The following is a 16,982-nucleotide window of genomic DNA, read 5'->3' as shown; positions in this document are numbered from 1 at the left end:
CCCCAGGGAGTTTCAGGTGTGGCTTCTCCTGCACAAGGTCAGAGGCGCTGCTTGAGGCCGGCTCCTTAATCAGGGATGCTGCCTGGGAAGCAGGCTGTCCTGGCTTCTCCCCATCCCATCAGGACCCCCTTAAAGTGAGGGCTGTCTGCGCACAGACGTAGGGAAGAACAGCCCCCCTGCTCTCCAGGCTCTACCCTCACGGTCAACACAGATTCACCTACTCAGGCATTAAAGAAACCTTATTCACTTTCTTTCGCCCCAAATTTCAACTGGGACACCCTCATCCTACACAAAAGACCCATCGCCACCCTTCTAAGCGAACGTTCCCAGCATCGCACCTGCTGATTTTACGGAGTCACGGGTAACGGGAGGAGACATCTCCGAGCTCATGGTGGGAGTGTCCCGCGATGGTTTTTTTTCTTTTTTAATTTTTTTTTTTTTTTTGGCCGCGCCACGCGGTTTGCGGGATCTTAGTTCCCCGACCAGGGATGGAACCCAGACCCTCGGCAGTGAAAGCTCAGATTCCTAACCACGGGACCTCCCGGGAAGTCCCCCGTGATGGTTTTTATAGCTCAAGCCACTGTGAACAGAGCGGTCGCCTGCACCAAAAGTCTCTCGAAAGATCTATGTCTAGTCTGACATTTCTGCTGACAGTTTCATGCTCATATGCTCTTGGTGTCCCCGTGGTCCCGATGCCACTAGGTGCTTCGTGTCCTTGGAATTACTGAAAAGTAAGATGTCCCAGAAATGCATCCTTTTGACCAATCCACCTAAAGAAAATGCATCTTCAATGGATACGCTGAATCCGCTACAGTTGCTCCCATGGCCATATTCAATGCCAGGACGGAAGGAGACACTTAGCATGTTGTAGGGCTGTGTTTACTGTCTCAAGAAGGCATTGTTTCACATGGGGTAGTTTCCTTGCCCTGAATTGTATCTTTTCTTTTCCTTGTAGGCGGAAATAACAAAGGCAAAGTGGAAGAAGCTGTGAGAAAGATAAAAGAGGAAACCCTCAATGACAAAGGTACTCTACTGCCCGGTGGACAGATGGCTCTACTGCTTGGTCTGGGGGCTGCAGACCCTGCCGTGGGCTCGGGGACCCGGATGGTGGAAGTGGCTCTGGGCAGCGGTGTCTCTGATTCTTGGGCTGTTCTCTGGGGGGGCTTTTGTCCTCCTTGGGGCGTGGAAGGTGGCAGCAGGCATGCTGCTACCGCGACACCTGCTGGGGAGGGCATTCCTTGTGAAACTGGGACCCGTTTTCATTCCCTGTCGATCTCCAGGGCCCTCTGAGGCCCGTGTTCACTCAGGAACCATTGGATGCACCCTCCGGCAGGTACACCTACTTTTCTCGGGTTCTTGAAGGGAAGATGCACCAAACAGGACCCTGCCGGGTCTCACGGGGATCAGCGCTGCCCCGTCGTGCATCCCCGGGGCCTTCTCTACCTATTGAACCCGGGGGATACACACACGGCCCTCACATCTTTCCTGATACCAACGCTCTCCGGTGCTTTCTGAGCCCAAACCTGGTGCCTTATGTTTAAAAAAAGCACATGCAGGTCACTTTCTTGGCCGTCAGAGCCAGGGTGTTTCAAGCATCACCCAGAAGCTGAGGATTCCCATCTGTGGGCAGATTGCGATTCCCGAGAGACACATGAAAACCCCGGACGGACGGGTGAAGCCATATCTGTCCCTTTGTGTCAAGACTCCCACTTGTGGGTGTTCAAGGTTGACCGTCCTGCCCTCTGCCCAAGGCTGGGGCGTGCTGACATTCCCAATGTCTCCCCTGCCCTCGTGGCAGGATGTCTTTCATCCTTTTCCTTTCCCCCCCACTTTTTTTTTTAATGGGGGTAGAGTTGTTTTACAATGTTGTGTTAGTTTCTACTGTACCGCGAAGTGGAGTTCCCTGTGCTGTACGGCAGGTTCTCCTTAGGTATCTACTAGGATGCCTTTGATCTCGGGACAGAACACAGAGGGGCTTCCGCAGCTCTCCTCGCCTGCCCCGGGGCAGAAGTGGCCCCCTGTTGTGACAGCCGATCGTGAGCCCCCGTCCCTAGTTTGCAGTGGCTCAGGGGGCCGCTCTCTCCAACGCCTTGGTTTCCACCCAGCGTGTATTTCCCGGGCCTCTAGCAGTAGCATCACCAGGGGCAGGTGGTTAGAAGTGCTGATTTTCAGCCCTGAGCACGGAAACTTCTGCAGGTGGGGCCGGGAACCTGCATTTTCCCACGCCCTCCCAGGGAATCCCCCTGCCCCCCTCAAGTTTAAGAATCACTGCTGTTGTGACCGCATGAAACCATAATTTCCAGACCCAAAGAGGAGCCTCGTGGGAACCGCCAAAGCGTGGGCTTCTTTTCATGACCTGAAAGCCCGCTGGAAAGGATGAAAAAAGAATTCACCCAAACTCGCTCGTGTTACAGTCCTAACCAGTCAAGGTGCCGAGGTTCATCTGGGGCTACGTGTGCTTCTGTAAAACGTTTAAGAGCTTCATGTGTTCTGACAGAGCTGTAATCCGTAGTCCTGATTGATGGGAGGAAAGAACGTTCTAGAACATCTTTATACAGTTTCCTGGTGGCATCAGCTTTGTACGCCGTGACTCACAGTTTGTGCAGAAAGCTCACGGATTAAAGGGAAAACGTCTCCGTAGCAGCTCTGTGCTGGAGGGGAGGCCCCCAGGGCCTGCGCTGGGCAGGGCGGTGATTCCTAATCACCCAGGACGGTGCTGTCAACGTCCCTCTGGTCAAGGCTGGTGACAGAGCCTCGGCCGTGTCTGCTCCTGTGTCTTCATTTCTAGCAAGTGACACCAAGTAGATCCATGAAATTTGCATCTGGGAGACGTAGCCGCCGGGGCGGACAGTCAGTCAGGTGCTCACCGACAACAGAGAGAGCCCAGGGGTCTGCACAAGCCCCAAACCCCAGCCTGCCTGCACCCCACTTGCTGGCAGCACCCCCGCCCCCCGGGCATCCGTGTTTATGGAAAGGGCGAGGCTGGGCGTCCCTGGTGGGTAGCGGCCCTGCGCTGGTCCTTGTGTTGCTTGGAGCGGCCCTTGCCCAGAAGCTGGCAGCGCTCAGGGAAGCTCGGGTTTCCCCTGGCCTGGGAGGGGACATGGGGGCCAGGGAGGTGTCTGGACACAAGCTGAGTGACCCCTGAGGTCTGCAGCAGGGATATGGTCTGAGCCAGGGTGAGCGTGGCCACTCCCACGGGGGCTGGTCCAGTGAGGGAGTGAACCCTTGATTACACACGCACACGCACCTTTTAAAATTCCTCTTGTGCATTGAACCAGACACGAAAGCAGCGCTGTCTGTATTTTACACCAGAAGCCTGGCACTTGGAAGTCGGTCTGTGCACACCGCAGCCCGTGCACGCCCGGAGGGGTCCATGGGACAGGTGGGAGATGCTGAGACCTGGCCAGAGGAGGATGGTTTGGTGGTGGTCCTCGAACTGACGTTGCTGAATTCGCCTCCAGCCTCGGGATTCCCCCAAGCCAAGGTCCAGCCAGTCCCGGGGGAAGAGGGACACTCCCTGTGCCGGGGACCCGCTGCATAAGGGTAGGGCCGGTGGGGACACTGGGTCTCCCTGTGCATTGGTGGCCGTCGGTCGGCCCTCACCCTTCCTCTTGGCTTAGCTCCCTGCAGATTCGGCCGGACCCGGTCTGGGTCAGGATGCTTTCTGGAGTGGAACCCACAGCCCCGCAGAGGTGCTTCTGTCCAGACTAGCTACCCTGCTGCAGCCTCTGAGGGTCTTGTCCCCACATCCCGCAGCTTCCCACTTGGCCAGGGGGAGTCCCACCTGTTCCTCGCTTATGGCTCTTCTGTGATTCTCTGGATTCTTCTCTTCTTGTTTCGGAGCAAATCAGCAGATAGCCTGAGACTAGCAGATGACTGTCGAGAACACAATTATTTCTTTTCTTTTTGAAATTTTTATTGGGGTATAGTTGTTTTACAGTGTTGTGTTAGTTTCTTCTGTACAGCAAAGTGACTCAGTTATACATAATACATGTATCTATTCTTTTTCAGGTTCTTTTCCTATATAGGTCATTACAGAGTATTGAGTAGAGTTCCCTAACACAATTATTTCTAAATGCCGAATTTCTCTGTAGCCTACCTCCCCCCTCATGTCTGTACTGACCCTTTTTTCTTAGTTCTCCGTTGAATGCTTTATGTGCTGTACCATCTGCCTTTGACATCACAGTCAGCTGAGGTCACGTTTGGGGCTGGGATGGGAGGGATGCCTGCATATCAGAGTATAACTAGGTTGGCTTTCAGAACGATATATTCGTGAGTATGGTCTCAGGAATCAAGGTGCCGTCGATCATCTCCCAGCCTAGAGATTTCCAGGGAAGAGACTTTTCATACCTTATCACCATGTATCCATGGTACCAAAAAAAAAAAAAAGAAAAAAAACCCACCCCCAAATACCAATAAAAACCCGAACACCACAAAAAGAAACAGCAAAATGGTATAACAACATTCAAATGAACCCAAATGGAAACAGATCATTTAAATACTTTTAAAAGGACTCCAGGCAGGTAAACTTTGCTTTGCCCATTTCACAGGGACGCATGCAACCCACGAGGGAATTCCCTAGTCCCAAATCCTCGGAAATGTGGTGTCTGTTCTTCGTTTTTAAAAGGAGAAAGGCATCCCTTGTTTTGTGTCACTGTTCCACACTTTTCCACGGTCAGCAGTGTCTTCCTGGACAATTTTACACCTCTCCTAACGTCATTCTTTTAAAAAATCTTTTAAATTAAAGTATATCGTGTTAGTTTCAGGTGTACAGCACGCTGATTCAATTATACATGTACATAGATTCCTTTTCAGATTGTTTTCCTTTCTTGGTTACGACAGAATATCGAGCAGAGTTCTCTGTTCTCTACAGTAGGTCCTTATTAGTTATGTATTTTGTATATAGTAGTGTGTCTGTGTTAACCCCAGACTCCTAATTTATCCCCCCCTGCTTTCCCCTTTGGTAACCGTAAGTTTGTTTTCCATGTCTGTGACTCTGTTTTGTTAATAAGTTCATTTGCATCATTTTTTAAAAAGATTTATTGATTACTTATTTATTTATTTTTGGCTGCGTCGGGTCTGAGTTGCAGCACGCAGGCTCTTCGTTGTGGCGCACGGGCTTCTCTCTAGTTGTGGCGTGCGAGCTCAGTAGTTGCGGCGTGCTGGCTTAGTTGCCCCGTGGCGTGTGGGGTCTTAGTTCCCCTGACCAGGGATCGAACCCACGTCCCCTGCATTGTAAGGTGGATTCTTTACCACTGGACCACTACGGAAGTCCCTGTATCATTTTTTATTGAAGTATAGTTGATTTACAATATCATGTTGGTTTCGGGTATACAGCACCGTGATTCAGTTTTATACATATATTCCTTTTCAGATTCTTTTCCCGTATAGGGTATTACGAGATACTGAGTAGAGTTCCCTCGGCTGATCAGTAGGTCCTCGTTGGTTGTCTGTTTTATATAGAGTAGTGTGTATATGTCAATCCCAATCTCCTAATTTATCCCTTCCCCCGTCTCTCCCATGATAACCATAAGTTTGTTTCCTATGTGTCTGTGACTCTATTTCTGTTTTGTAAATAAGTTCATTTGTACCATTTTTTAGATTCCACATACAAGCGATATCATATGATGTTTGTCTTTCTCTGTCTGACTTACTTCACTTAGTATGATCATCTCTAAGTCCATCCATGTTGCTGCACATGGCATTATTTTGTTCTTTTTCATGGCTGAGTAATATTCCATTGTATGCATGTACCACATCTTCTTTATCCATTCATCTATTGATGGACACTTAGGTTGCTTCCACGTCCTGCCTATTTGTAAATAGTGCTGCTATGAACATTGGGATGCATGTATCTTTTCAAATTATGGTTTTCTCCTTTTTGATTTAACTTAAAATGGCCCTTATTGACAGTGTCCTGTTTCCTGCAGGCATCCTTTTCTTTCCCCCTCTCGTTTTTTTAAAATTGAAGTACTGTTGATGTACAATATAATATATTTCATGGGTACAGGATAGGGATTCACAACTGTAGAGGTTATACTCCATTTATAGTTATGGAAAAATACTGGCTATATTCCCTGTGTTCTACAACATAACCTTGTCGCTTATGTATTTTATACCTAGTAGTTTGTGCCTCTTAATCCCCTCCCCCTATCCTGCCCCTCCCCCCTTCCCTCTCCCCACTGGGAACCACTAGTTTGTTCTCTGTATCTGTGAGTCTGCTTCTTCTTTGTTATATTCACTAACTTGCTGTATCTTTTAGATTCCACAGAGAAGTGAGATCATAGACTGTTTGTCTCTGTCTGACTTACTTCATTTAGCATCACGCCCTCCAAGTCCATCCATGTTGCTGCCAATGGCATTACTTCATTCTTTTTGATGGCTGACTAGTATCGCACTGTGTATATATGTACCACATCTTCTTTATGCATTCATCTGTCTGTGGACACTTAGGTGGCTTCCATGTCTTGGCTGGTGTAAACGGTGCTGTTATGAACGTTGGGGTGCGTGTATCTTTTCGAATTATGGTTTTCTCTGGGTATATGCCCAGGAGTGGGATGGCTGGGTCATATGGTAGCTCTCTTTTTACTTTTAAGGAACCTCCGTCCTGTTCTCCAGAGTGGCTCCACCAACTTACATTCCCACCCACAGTGCAGGAGGGTTCCCTCTTCTCCACGCCCTCTCCAGCATTTGTTATTTGTGGTCTTTTTTTTTTTTTGCGGTACGCGGGCCTCTCACTGCTGTGGCCTCTCCCGTTGCGGAGCACAGGCTCCGGACGCGCAGGCGCGGCGGCCATGGCTCACGGGCGCAGCCGCTCCGCGGCATGTGGGATCTTCCCGGACCGGGGCACGAACCCGCGTCCCCTGCATCGGCAGGCGGACTCTCAGCCACTGCGCCACCAGGGATGCCCTATTTGTGGTCTTTTTGATGACAGCCTCTCTGACAGTTGTGACGTGATGGTGAATGATTTAATATGTGAATTTTGACAAAAGTGGACTTTTAATTTTGGAACAATTCTAGATTACAGAAGAGCTGTGAAGGTTCCCGAGTCCCCACATACCCTGTGCCTGTAGTTCTCTCCATCATTAATATCTTATGTTAAGTTCGTGTCTCACAGTGAAAGCACCTTATTGGTCTATGACCCTTGACTAAAGACCTTATGTTTTTTCCAAATTTCCTTAGTTTTTACTTAATGCCTTTCTTCCATCCCAGGATCCCATACAGGATGCTATGGTAATATCTGGTTGTCCCATCTCTTTAGGCTCTTCTTGGCTGTGATCATTTCTTAGACTCTCCGTGTTTTGTTTTTTGTTTTTTTTTGATGACCTTGACAGTTTTGCAGAGTGCTGGCCAGGAATTCTGTGGAATGTCCCCCTTTCATCTTTAACTTGGTGTCCTGAGGTAGCCAGTGAGCAGGCATGCCTGGATAGACAGACACTAGACAGGTGTTCATACAGACAGATGATTTCCTGTGGGCAATTAGAAGGTTTAACAATGCCTGGAGAAAACCATAAGTTGAAAAGATACATGCACCCCAATGTTCATTGTAGCACTATTTATATACAAGAGCCAAGACGTGGAAACAACCTAACTGTCCGTCAACAGATGAACGGATAAAGAAGATGTGGCACGTATATACAGTGGAATACTACTCAGCCATAAAAAAGAAAGAAATCATGCCATTGGCAGCAACTTGGATGGACCTAGAGATTATCGTCCAAAGGGAAGTAAGCCAGACAGAGACAGACATATATCATACGATAGCACTTATACGTGGAATCTGAAATATGATGTAAATGAACTTATTTACAAAACAGAAACAGACTCACAGACATAGAAAACAAACGTATGGTTACCAAAGGGGAAAGGGGGGTGGGATAAATTAGGAGTTTGGGATTCACATATACGCGCTACTATATATAAAATAGATAACCAACGAGGACCCACTGTAGAGCACAAGGAACTCTACTGAATATCTCGTAATAACCTATCATGGGAAAAGAATTTGAAAAGGAATAGATGCACGTGTATGTGTAACTGAATTGCTTTGCTGTGAAACCAACACAACATTGTAAATCATCTCTACTGCAATTAAAAAGAAATGGCATTCGGCGAGTCAATTCTATTCACAAAGGAAAAAAAAAAAGAAAGTTTAGAAGGTCATCGTGTCTTTTCTGAAGGGACGGAGGCGCAGCACAGCCCTTTGTGAGCACTTAATGTTATTACTGCTCACACCGTGTTCTTCCTTTGAAGGGCTCTTCATTTCTCAGGCTCGGGAATGATTAATGTTAACCTTTGGAAGCACCATCAAGGTGACTTCCGTGAGGGAGGCGATTGTCTGCCTAGCTTCCTTAGCTCGTCTATACATACTTACAGGAATAATAATAGAAGAAAAAACCCACAGGGAAGAATTTTCATTCTCATCGTGCGTCCAAAGTTCTATTTCCCCCACCAATAATTTATGCAATATTTTCCCTCCCTCCTGCATTGTCCTGTTATCCTGTGCTGTGTTTCTCCTCTTTTCATTTGTGGGGAGGAATCATCGCCGAGGAAATTCATTTTGCCCGTTCCCTTCTAACACACCTCAAGACGCTCCGTGCTTTGACACTTGGTAATTAGAGAACCTGCTCGCGTGACCGTCTCTAAAAGTTATTCTGGAAATGTTACTTCCATGATATTTTTCCTCCTGGGGGAGATGAAGTCGTCCTTAGTTGTTATAGAAGATAAACATATAGTAAGAAAGGTTTTTTAAAAAAATAAAACTTGGAGGATTATGTAATGATATTTGAAACACTTAAATGAGACCCAGAGGTTAATGTTTCCTGGAAGGAGCTTCTCCTTCAGTGAAAAGGACGTTGCCTCTGAAATTGTTGTCAAGATTCTGATGAGAACAGCCCGTGCCCAGCTCTGCACACATCTGTGGTCCTCTCCGTGTTATTATCTCTGTGATGCGTGGTTTGGGGTGTGCAGAGCCCGTGACGTTAGCATGTTAGAAATCGCTTCGATCCACTTTCTAACAGATACTTGGAGGCTCCGTAAGGTACTGTAGTGCCTTGAAGATAAATATTTATTTTCACTTATTGCAGGTTTCGTTTTAAAACCTTTTCCTGAAGAGGAAAGTTTCACTGTCTCCTCAGAGCAGGGTGGGAGATTCGCATGGTCCTAAGTGTTCGCAGGTAGCATTATTCCGCCTTCATTCGTGAGAGCTGTTTTCCGCGCACGTAGAGTTCTGGGTTGAAAACACTGCCCTACCCCCAGGATATTAAAGTTGTTGTGACCTGGCCTTCTGGCCTTCATTGTTTCAGATAGGAAATCAGCTATAATTATTTGTGTGTTTTTTTTTGCGATACTGGGCCTCTCACTGTTGTGGCCTCTCCTGTTGCGGAGCTATAATCAGCTATAATTATTATCATTATTTCCTGAATATAATGTGCCTTCTTTCCTCTTTTTTTTTTTTTTTAACTTGTTTTCAGAATTTTGATAATATGCCTGTGTGTGGTTCCCCGTGTCTATCCCACTTGGGTTTAAAAGGCTCCCTGTAGCCGTGGGGTAGGAAGTTTTGATAAAATTGGAACAACTTTTAGCCACTATTCTTCAAATACGTTTCCTGCTTTGTTCTTTCCACCTTCTTGTCAGTCCACAGTCACGCACATGGTAGGTTACGTGACACCGTCTGACATTTCATTGAGCTCCATGTGTTCTGTCCAACTTCCTTTTCTTCCCTCGTGCATTAGCGAATGATTTCTTTGGAACTATCTCACGTTCACCAAATTGTTTTTCATTTGCGTGCAGTCCACTTGTAATCCCATCCATGGACTATTGTTGTCCTCAAAACTAACCGTATTTTTCAGTTTTAGGACTTCCATTTGGTTATTTTTAGTTTACATGTCTTTCCTGACGTTCTTCCTTTCTTCACCCTTGACCCCCATCTTTTCTTGTAAATGCTTTAATTCATAATTGTTACCTGAAAGTTCTTGTCTCTTCATTCCAACAGCTATGTCATCTCTGGGTCTGTTTCTATTGATTTTTCTCCTTCTTGACAGCAGGTGACATTTTCCCATTTCTCTGCATGTCTAGTCATTTTTTTTGTGTGTTGGACATTGTGATTGATCCACTGTAGAGATTTTGTGTTCTCTTATCTTCCTCTAAAGAATGTTGAGCTTTGTAGCGGACAGTGATGTCACTGGTGGGTTACCTTGGCTTCACGTCTTGTCATGATGAGTCTGTTCAATTCTGCCCTTGGGCCTTGGATGGAGCTCTCAATCTTAAGATACGGAGCTCTCAATCTCAATCCTTTGTTCTAAGACGTAGCCCATCTCAGGATTCAGGTGAGACTCTGAGCTGTTCACTGAGCCCCTGCAACTTGGCAAGATGCAAATGTCATCCTGTCTCCCCAGCACCAGGCAGTGGCCGAACTTTCTCCGCTCACATCTTTCAACCTTCCGGCTGCAGTTTGCCCCTGAACTCCTTGGTGTCTTGCCGTGTTTCTGCAGTTCGCTAGTCTGCGGAGGTTTCGATGGGATTTTCTACTCGGAATTCTCAGCTCCCGCCCCTGTGGCCTTTCATTTAGGATTGTGTGCCCCCATTCCAGCTGCCCTAGGGGCCCCAGACTCTGACCTTTGACTCCTCAGCCCAAGCAGTTGTCACTTTCTCTTTGAGGTCTGCATCCCTGCATGTTGAAATTTGAGAAGTACCCTCAGGGTACCGCCCCCCGCCCCCCAAAAAAGATAAATGAGAACGGTCTGTGGCAAACCAGAATGTGTAGCCCCTCTTTTTTTTTTTTTTTTTTGGTAGCCCCTCTTTAATAAGCTACTGAAGTTAGAATAAAGAGCTTCAGCAAAACATACAACCAAACCGCCTTTTGTTAGAAATGGTGATCATTAAGAGTACATAGCTGCACCGTCTTGGATACTTGCTCTGTAGCGGGTGTTGTTTTCAATGCTTTACGTGTATGGATTCACGTGGTCCTCTCCTAGGAAGGAGTTATTATCACTATTCCCTTTTTACAAGTGAGGAAACCAGGGCACAGAGAGTTTCGGGAAGCCTCTTAACATCATGCCGTTAATAAGTGGACAATTTGAATCTGAACTCAGAGTCCTGGAAGGAACCCAGAAATATAACAACCCTTGGAGATGGGGAGAGATGGAGAAGGCAGGGAAACAGAAAGAGAGAGGCGGGTGGAGAAAGACAGAAAGCAGCTCAAGCATCTCAACAGATGGGAGTTGGGTGGGTGTTGATGACCCAGGGTCTCGCAGAGACCCTGGCTTGTACGTTGTAGTCATGCCTCTGTCAGTGGGACACAGTGGAGGCAGGAGAAACATGGCGGGGTTATAACCCTTCCTGTTATTTTCATAGCGACAAGAACGCAGCAGAGGGAACCACATGTGCCCCAAGACCCCTGAGAGTACCGAGAGCTGGGGAGGGCTCTAGGGCCTCCACAGCCCATGGGAAGGTATGGCTCCTTCAAATCCAGAACATGACCCCATGAGGAAGCAGAACCCCAGCTGCCACCCGGGTTGTGTGTATCTATCCGTTATAGATACATATCCATGAACAAACTCTTCCAGGTTCTGTCTAGTTGGACGTCTTTCTTTGTAATAAAGAGAAGTCCTTATTTTTATGGCTACGTACGCTTCTGTTGTCAGGATATCCCAGGGTATTTGCCTGATTTCTCATCGATGGCTTGTGTTTCGTTACCCTGTGTGTTCGGTGCCCTTGTCTTTGTATCTTAAACACTTACTTACTCTTCCCCCGATGCCTTCTGATATGTCGTATGAGGAGTCAAAGGCGTTGAATGCAGGTTGCCAAACAGCTCTCCAGGAATGTGGCACTGATCACGGCCACCACGAGTGGACCACTTGCCCTTGTCCTCCACTGTGTGTTTCCATGTAGAGCTATTCATCTGGGTGATGGTTTGGCCACTGGATGAAGCCGTTTGGCCTGCGGGGGACTGGCAAGGATGCCGTGTGCCGAGGGATGCAGGATGCAGCTATTGCAAGGTCTTGGAGCTCCAGGTAGAGACATCTCTCTGTCTGGGTAATCAGGCCATCCAGCTCCGTGTGTCCTGAGCTGACCTCCTTACCTGGAATTCCCCTTGCAGGACTTGGCAGGTTACACTTTGGAGTTGATTCAGCCCTTGTCTTTTTCCAGCCTCATGTTTGCATCACTCCTCCGCCCGATGCCTGCAGATAAGCCTGGGCGTGGACGGGGAGGGTGCAGCTCGGGGGTTTTCAGGGCTTGGTACACTCCTTCCTTGGCATTTGCGTAATCACCATCCCAGGCGTGGGCTTCTGCCTGTCAGACGCCTGCCCTGACTTGTCCTCAGGGTGTTCCTGTTTCGAGTACCTGATTGATGGCGCCTTTTCACGTATCCACATCGGAGACATGCTGAAGGGAGCACAGGGCAACCTGTGATGGCATGCGTTTCCTAAATGTCCCGCCGTAGAGCTGGCTTCCCAGCGTAGGTTTTCCAGGGGTGCACCTGTCACTGGGAACCTCGCCCTATACAACGACCCTTCCCATTTGGAGCGAATGCCATGGATCACCTGCTTGTAAAATTAAACGTGAGAAGACGTTAGGATTCCTTTAGGGAAACAAGTCGTAAAAAGCCCTGTCTCCTGGAATGCACATTCTTTCTTTGTACCTAATGGTGGTTTGAGGGGTCACCATGCAGGATCTGCTCACCTGGCAGGTATGTCTAAACCCCTTTGTCTCTCTATATGTTACTGTTATGTTTTAAATTGCTACACTTTAGTACAGTTTAAAGTTTACAGAAAATTGAGGACAAGATACAGGGAATTCCCAATACCTGCCCCACAGTTTCATCTGTTACTAACATCTTGCAGGAATACACCACATCTGTTACAACCGATGAACCAGTATGCACACATTACTAACTAAGGTCCGTAGTTTACATTAGGGGTCGCGCTTGGTGTTATACGTTCTATGGGTCTGGACAAATGCATAATGACGTGTATCCACCATTATAGTAGCATACAGGGTAGTTTCACTGCCCTAAAAGCCCTCTATGTTCTGCCTATTTATCCCTCCAACCCCTGGCAACCACTGATCCTTTTATTTTTGTATGTATTTTAATGTTTTTTTTTTTTTTTAGCACCGATCCTTTGAGTGTCTCCACAGTTTTGCCTTTTCCAGAAAGTCATAGAGTTGGAATCACACAGTCTGTAGCCCTTTCAGATGGGCTTCTTTTACTCAGTCATATGCATTTAAGGTTCCTCCCTGTCTTTTCATGGCTTCAGAGCTCCTTTCTTTTTAGCACCGAATACCTATTTTTATAAAGGACAAAATTCCCCCTATACAGGATTTTAAATGCTCCTGGGCAAGCCCGACCGCATACAGCGCTGGGCGGTACGTGGGTGTACCCAGAGGAGAGGGAGTTGCAGGGTACAGCGTCTTCAGTTTTTTATTTTTATTTTATTTTTTTTTAACAGAGAACAGGAGTAGTTATTTATTTATTTATTTAGGCTGTGTTGGGTCTTCGTTTCTGCGCGAGGGCTTTCTCCAGTTGTGGCGAGCAGGGGCCACTCTTCATCGCGGTACGCGGGACTCTCCACTATCGTGGCCTCTCTTGTTGCGGAGCACAGGCTCCAGACGCGCAGGCTCAGTAATTGTGGCTCACGGGCCCAGTTGCTCCGCGGCATGTGGGATCTTCCCGGACCAGGGCTCGAACCCGTGTCCCCTGCATCGGCAGGCGGACTGTCAACCCCTGCGCCACCAGGGAAGCCCCGCGTGTTCAGTGTTTGAAAACGGCAGCTGTTAGGTTGCCCCCAAAGGAAGGTCAGGGTGAGGGTGAGGCTTAGAGGGAAGAGGTTGGCGGTGGTCCGATTGGACGGCCAAGACTTGGTACATCCCCGCCTGGGCTGGAGGACAGAGTCCTCCTGAGCCCATACCCAGTCGCCGGGTATTCAGCCGCTGCACCCACCTGTGTCCCCACCTGGACGCGTCTTCTGCTCTCTGAGGCTGTTTCCTCTCTCTCGTCTTCCGTCGGGGGGCCTCACGGAGGCGACCCCTGCCCGCCGACCGGCGGGACCGCCTAGGGCCGGGGTTTGGAGCAGCCGGGAGCGGCCGGATGATAGCGCATCCTCAGCTCTGCGGATATGGCACTTGGGGGACCCTTTCCCAATTCCCCCCGCCCCGCGTAACGGGGACGTGGCTCGTTGTACAGGTTAATTACCCGGAAGATGATGGTGTGGTTTTAGCCATGCATCCCTCGGGCAGGCTATGTAACGAGAGAAGAGATGACAAGTGTGGTACAAAGACAAAAAAAAAAAAAAGAGCTCCACCTCCTGGCTGCTTTCTGGAAACGTTCTGTCTGTGAAACCGCGCTCGGGCAGCCGGTGAGGGGCCCCCAAAGGCCACGCCAAGCCTGTCCCGCGGGGACCTGCTCCTGCCACGAAGACAGAGGCACCACGTGCATCCGAGCCCAGGGCAGAAACATGCGTCTCGACAGCTCCTGGCCATGGTCCAGCGCCAGGTGTGTTCGGCCCACTCCTGCGTCTGTTCCATGATGGATCAACTGCCCTGGACGTGGCCGTAGCTTCAGCAGTGATGGCCTGGCGGAAACAGGGTGGTGGGGGTCTGTTGGCTCTGTTTCTCACACTCTGGACTCCCCTTGTGCCTCCAGAGAGGGGACGTGGCCTGGGAGCTGCCCTTGAGAGCCTGTTGACCATTTTTATGTTTTGGGCAAAGCCAGGGATCACGTCTGCTGGGTGGGGAGACAGGGTTTCCACCTGACCTGGCCGGGAGGTGGGAGGGAAAGTCCCAGGAAGATGCCGCTGCTTTTTCAGGGCAAGCTGAGGTCTGCGACCATGACACTGGCCTCGTTCCCCACGACTAGAGATTTGCAGAAGCGTCATCATCCATTTCTCAGAGAGGGCTTAGCTGCTCCGCGGCACGTGGGATCTTCCCGGACCGGGGCTCGAACCCGTGTCCCCTGCATCGGCAGGCGGACTCTCAACCACTGCGCCACCAGGGAAGCCCCAAGGAAGTGAATTGTGACACCTGCTACCACGTGGGTGAATCTTGAGGTGGTGATGCTCGGTGAAATAAGGCAGACGCAAAGGACAAATTCCGAAGGTTCCACTTCTGTGAGGTCCCTAGAGGAGTGAGATTCATAAAGACAGAAAGTAGGACGGTGGGTGTCAGGGGCTGGGGGGTGGGCAGGAGACGGGGAGTGAGTTTTTAATGGGGACAGAGTCTCAGTTGGGGATGATGGAAAGTTTCTGGACCTGGATGTGTTTTTGTAACCACCAGCCTCTTGCCTCTGGGGTCCCTGGGTCATCCTGGTGACCTCTTTGAGTAGAACCAAGAATGACCCCCTAGAACTCGAACTCCGGTGTTCTCCACAAGACTTGTCACCCCCAGCAGCCCTGGGAGGACGACCAGTCCCCATGGAGCCACCTCTGTCCTGTTGTCGTGGCCACGGACTTCTTTGGGAGGGAGCCAGCACGTATGCTGTATGGCTGCCCCTGCAGGTAACAAGATTCAGGTTTCAGATTCCGGTTTCTCCAGACCGGTTTCCTCTGTGACTCACCCCAACCCCTAGGCCGGCCCCTTTGCACGTCCTGGGTCTGGCTGAGGTCCCAGAGTTGGGGGCCCCGTCCTCTCACCCCCCAGCATTTCCTCTGCGAGCTTCTACACTTGGGGCTGCCCGTTTCCCATCCGTGTGTCTATAACCTTGGTGCCTCGGCTGATAGGTGGCAGGAGCCCCCTTTTAACCTTTAATGCTTCTGATTCAAAGTGGAATTTCCAAAGGCCCAAACTCACATTAATTTTCGAAAGCTCCCCTTGTAAAGCATGTCGACAGGGGATTCATAGCCGGTAACAAAATATTTTGTATTTGAAATGGAAATGCAGGGCGTCACAATCTCTGGGATACAGCCAAAATATGAAGAGAATTTATGTTGCTCTAGGCTCTCGTGCTCGTATGAAATGAAAAAACAAAATTATGACTGGGCACCCAGGGCGTGAAGGAAAAAGAGTACGAACGTAATCAGTGCGCAGAAGTCAAGCGCCAAGTGGAAAGGGCAGAGAAGCCACAAACAGAATCAATAACAGTTTCCTTCAAAAAATAATGAATGGATAATCACCCAGCAAACAATTATTCACCTTTCCTCTCACAAGATGCAGGAACAAATTAGTATGGGCTTGGAATGAGAAAGAGAAAATACCACCCAATAAAAATAGGATTTACGTTTGGACAGAAAGGAATTTATTCTTGACTCTGGGCAGTACTATTTGATGATCTGTTACAAAAGGTTGTCTCACTCCTCAAAACTGCGTTTCCCCAGATCGATGCAAATAGTATTGGATATCATGCACAGATCGGCGACACGTTGGAAGACCGAAAGTCACAACTCTCCCCCAAAAGGCTGCTGCCTGCAGTAAAGTTCCTAAGTACTCTTTCCAAACCTCCAAGGATGATGTAGATCAAGGATCTGCAAGCTTCAGACCCTGAGCTAAATCTGGCCCTCTGCCTTTTTTTGGGCAAATAAAGTTTTATTGAAACAGCCACGCCCATTCATTTACTTACTGTCTGTAGCTGTGTTTGCCCGAGGTCAACAGAGTGAAGAATTGCAACAGAGACTGTATGGCCCACAGAGCCAAAAGTATTTACTCCTTGGCCCTTTGTGCAAAATGTTTCCCAGCTCTTGATCTGTAGCATTCAAAGGGGCCATGGCCACCAAGCTTACTTTATGTGTTACGTATACTTTTCTTCCTAACTGTGCAATTTCCAAAGCAAAGTTATAGCTCAACTTGCCTACTAACCTAGATACAGAATGTTTAGCTTAACTCTAGCTATTGAATAGACTCCCAGGTTAAAAAATACCCTCTGACATAATTACATCTTCACTTCCTTACAGAAAAAGTCATATTTCTCTCAGAAGATAACAGTAAAGCATTCAGGATCATTTACTATCCATTCATTACGAAACTTCTAAAGAAATTAATTTTGTAGCAGC

At 48.5% G+C, this 16,982-nt stretch overlaps 1 protein-coding gene across 21 annotated transcripts in view; it reads left to right on the top strand.

Annotated features, from left to right (window-relative positions):
• The window catches only part of DHRSX (dehydrogenase/reductase X-linked), a 321,810-nt gene that overhangs the window by 39,666 nt on the left and 265,162 nt on the right, over positions 1-16,982 (top strand). For all 21 annotated transcript variants that reach the window (XM_032618749.1, XM_032618747.1, XM_032618752.1 and 18 more), the window contains exon 3: positions 956-1,024. In XM_032618749.1, coding sequence (XP_032474640.1) covers positions 956-1,024 — 69 coding nt within the window. The remainder of the gene's footprint in view (positions 1-955; positions 1,025-16,982) is intronic.

The sequence above is a fragment of the Phocoena sinus genome, chromosome X, assembly GCF_008692025.1.
Source record: "Phocoena sinus isolate mPhoSin1 chromosome X, mPhoSin1.pri, whole genome shotgun sequence".
In the NCBI taxonomy this organism is placed as follows: domain Eukaryota; kingdom Metazoa; phylum Chordata; class Mammalia; order Artiodactyla; family Phocoenidae; genus Phocoena; species Phocoena sinus.
The sequence above is the reverse complement of the archived record's forward strand: the minus strand, read 5'-3'. Positions and strand labels throughout refer to the sequence as shown.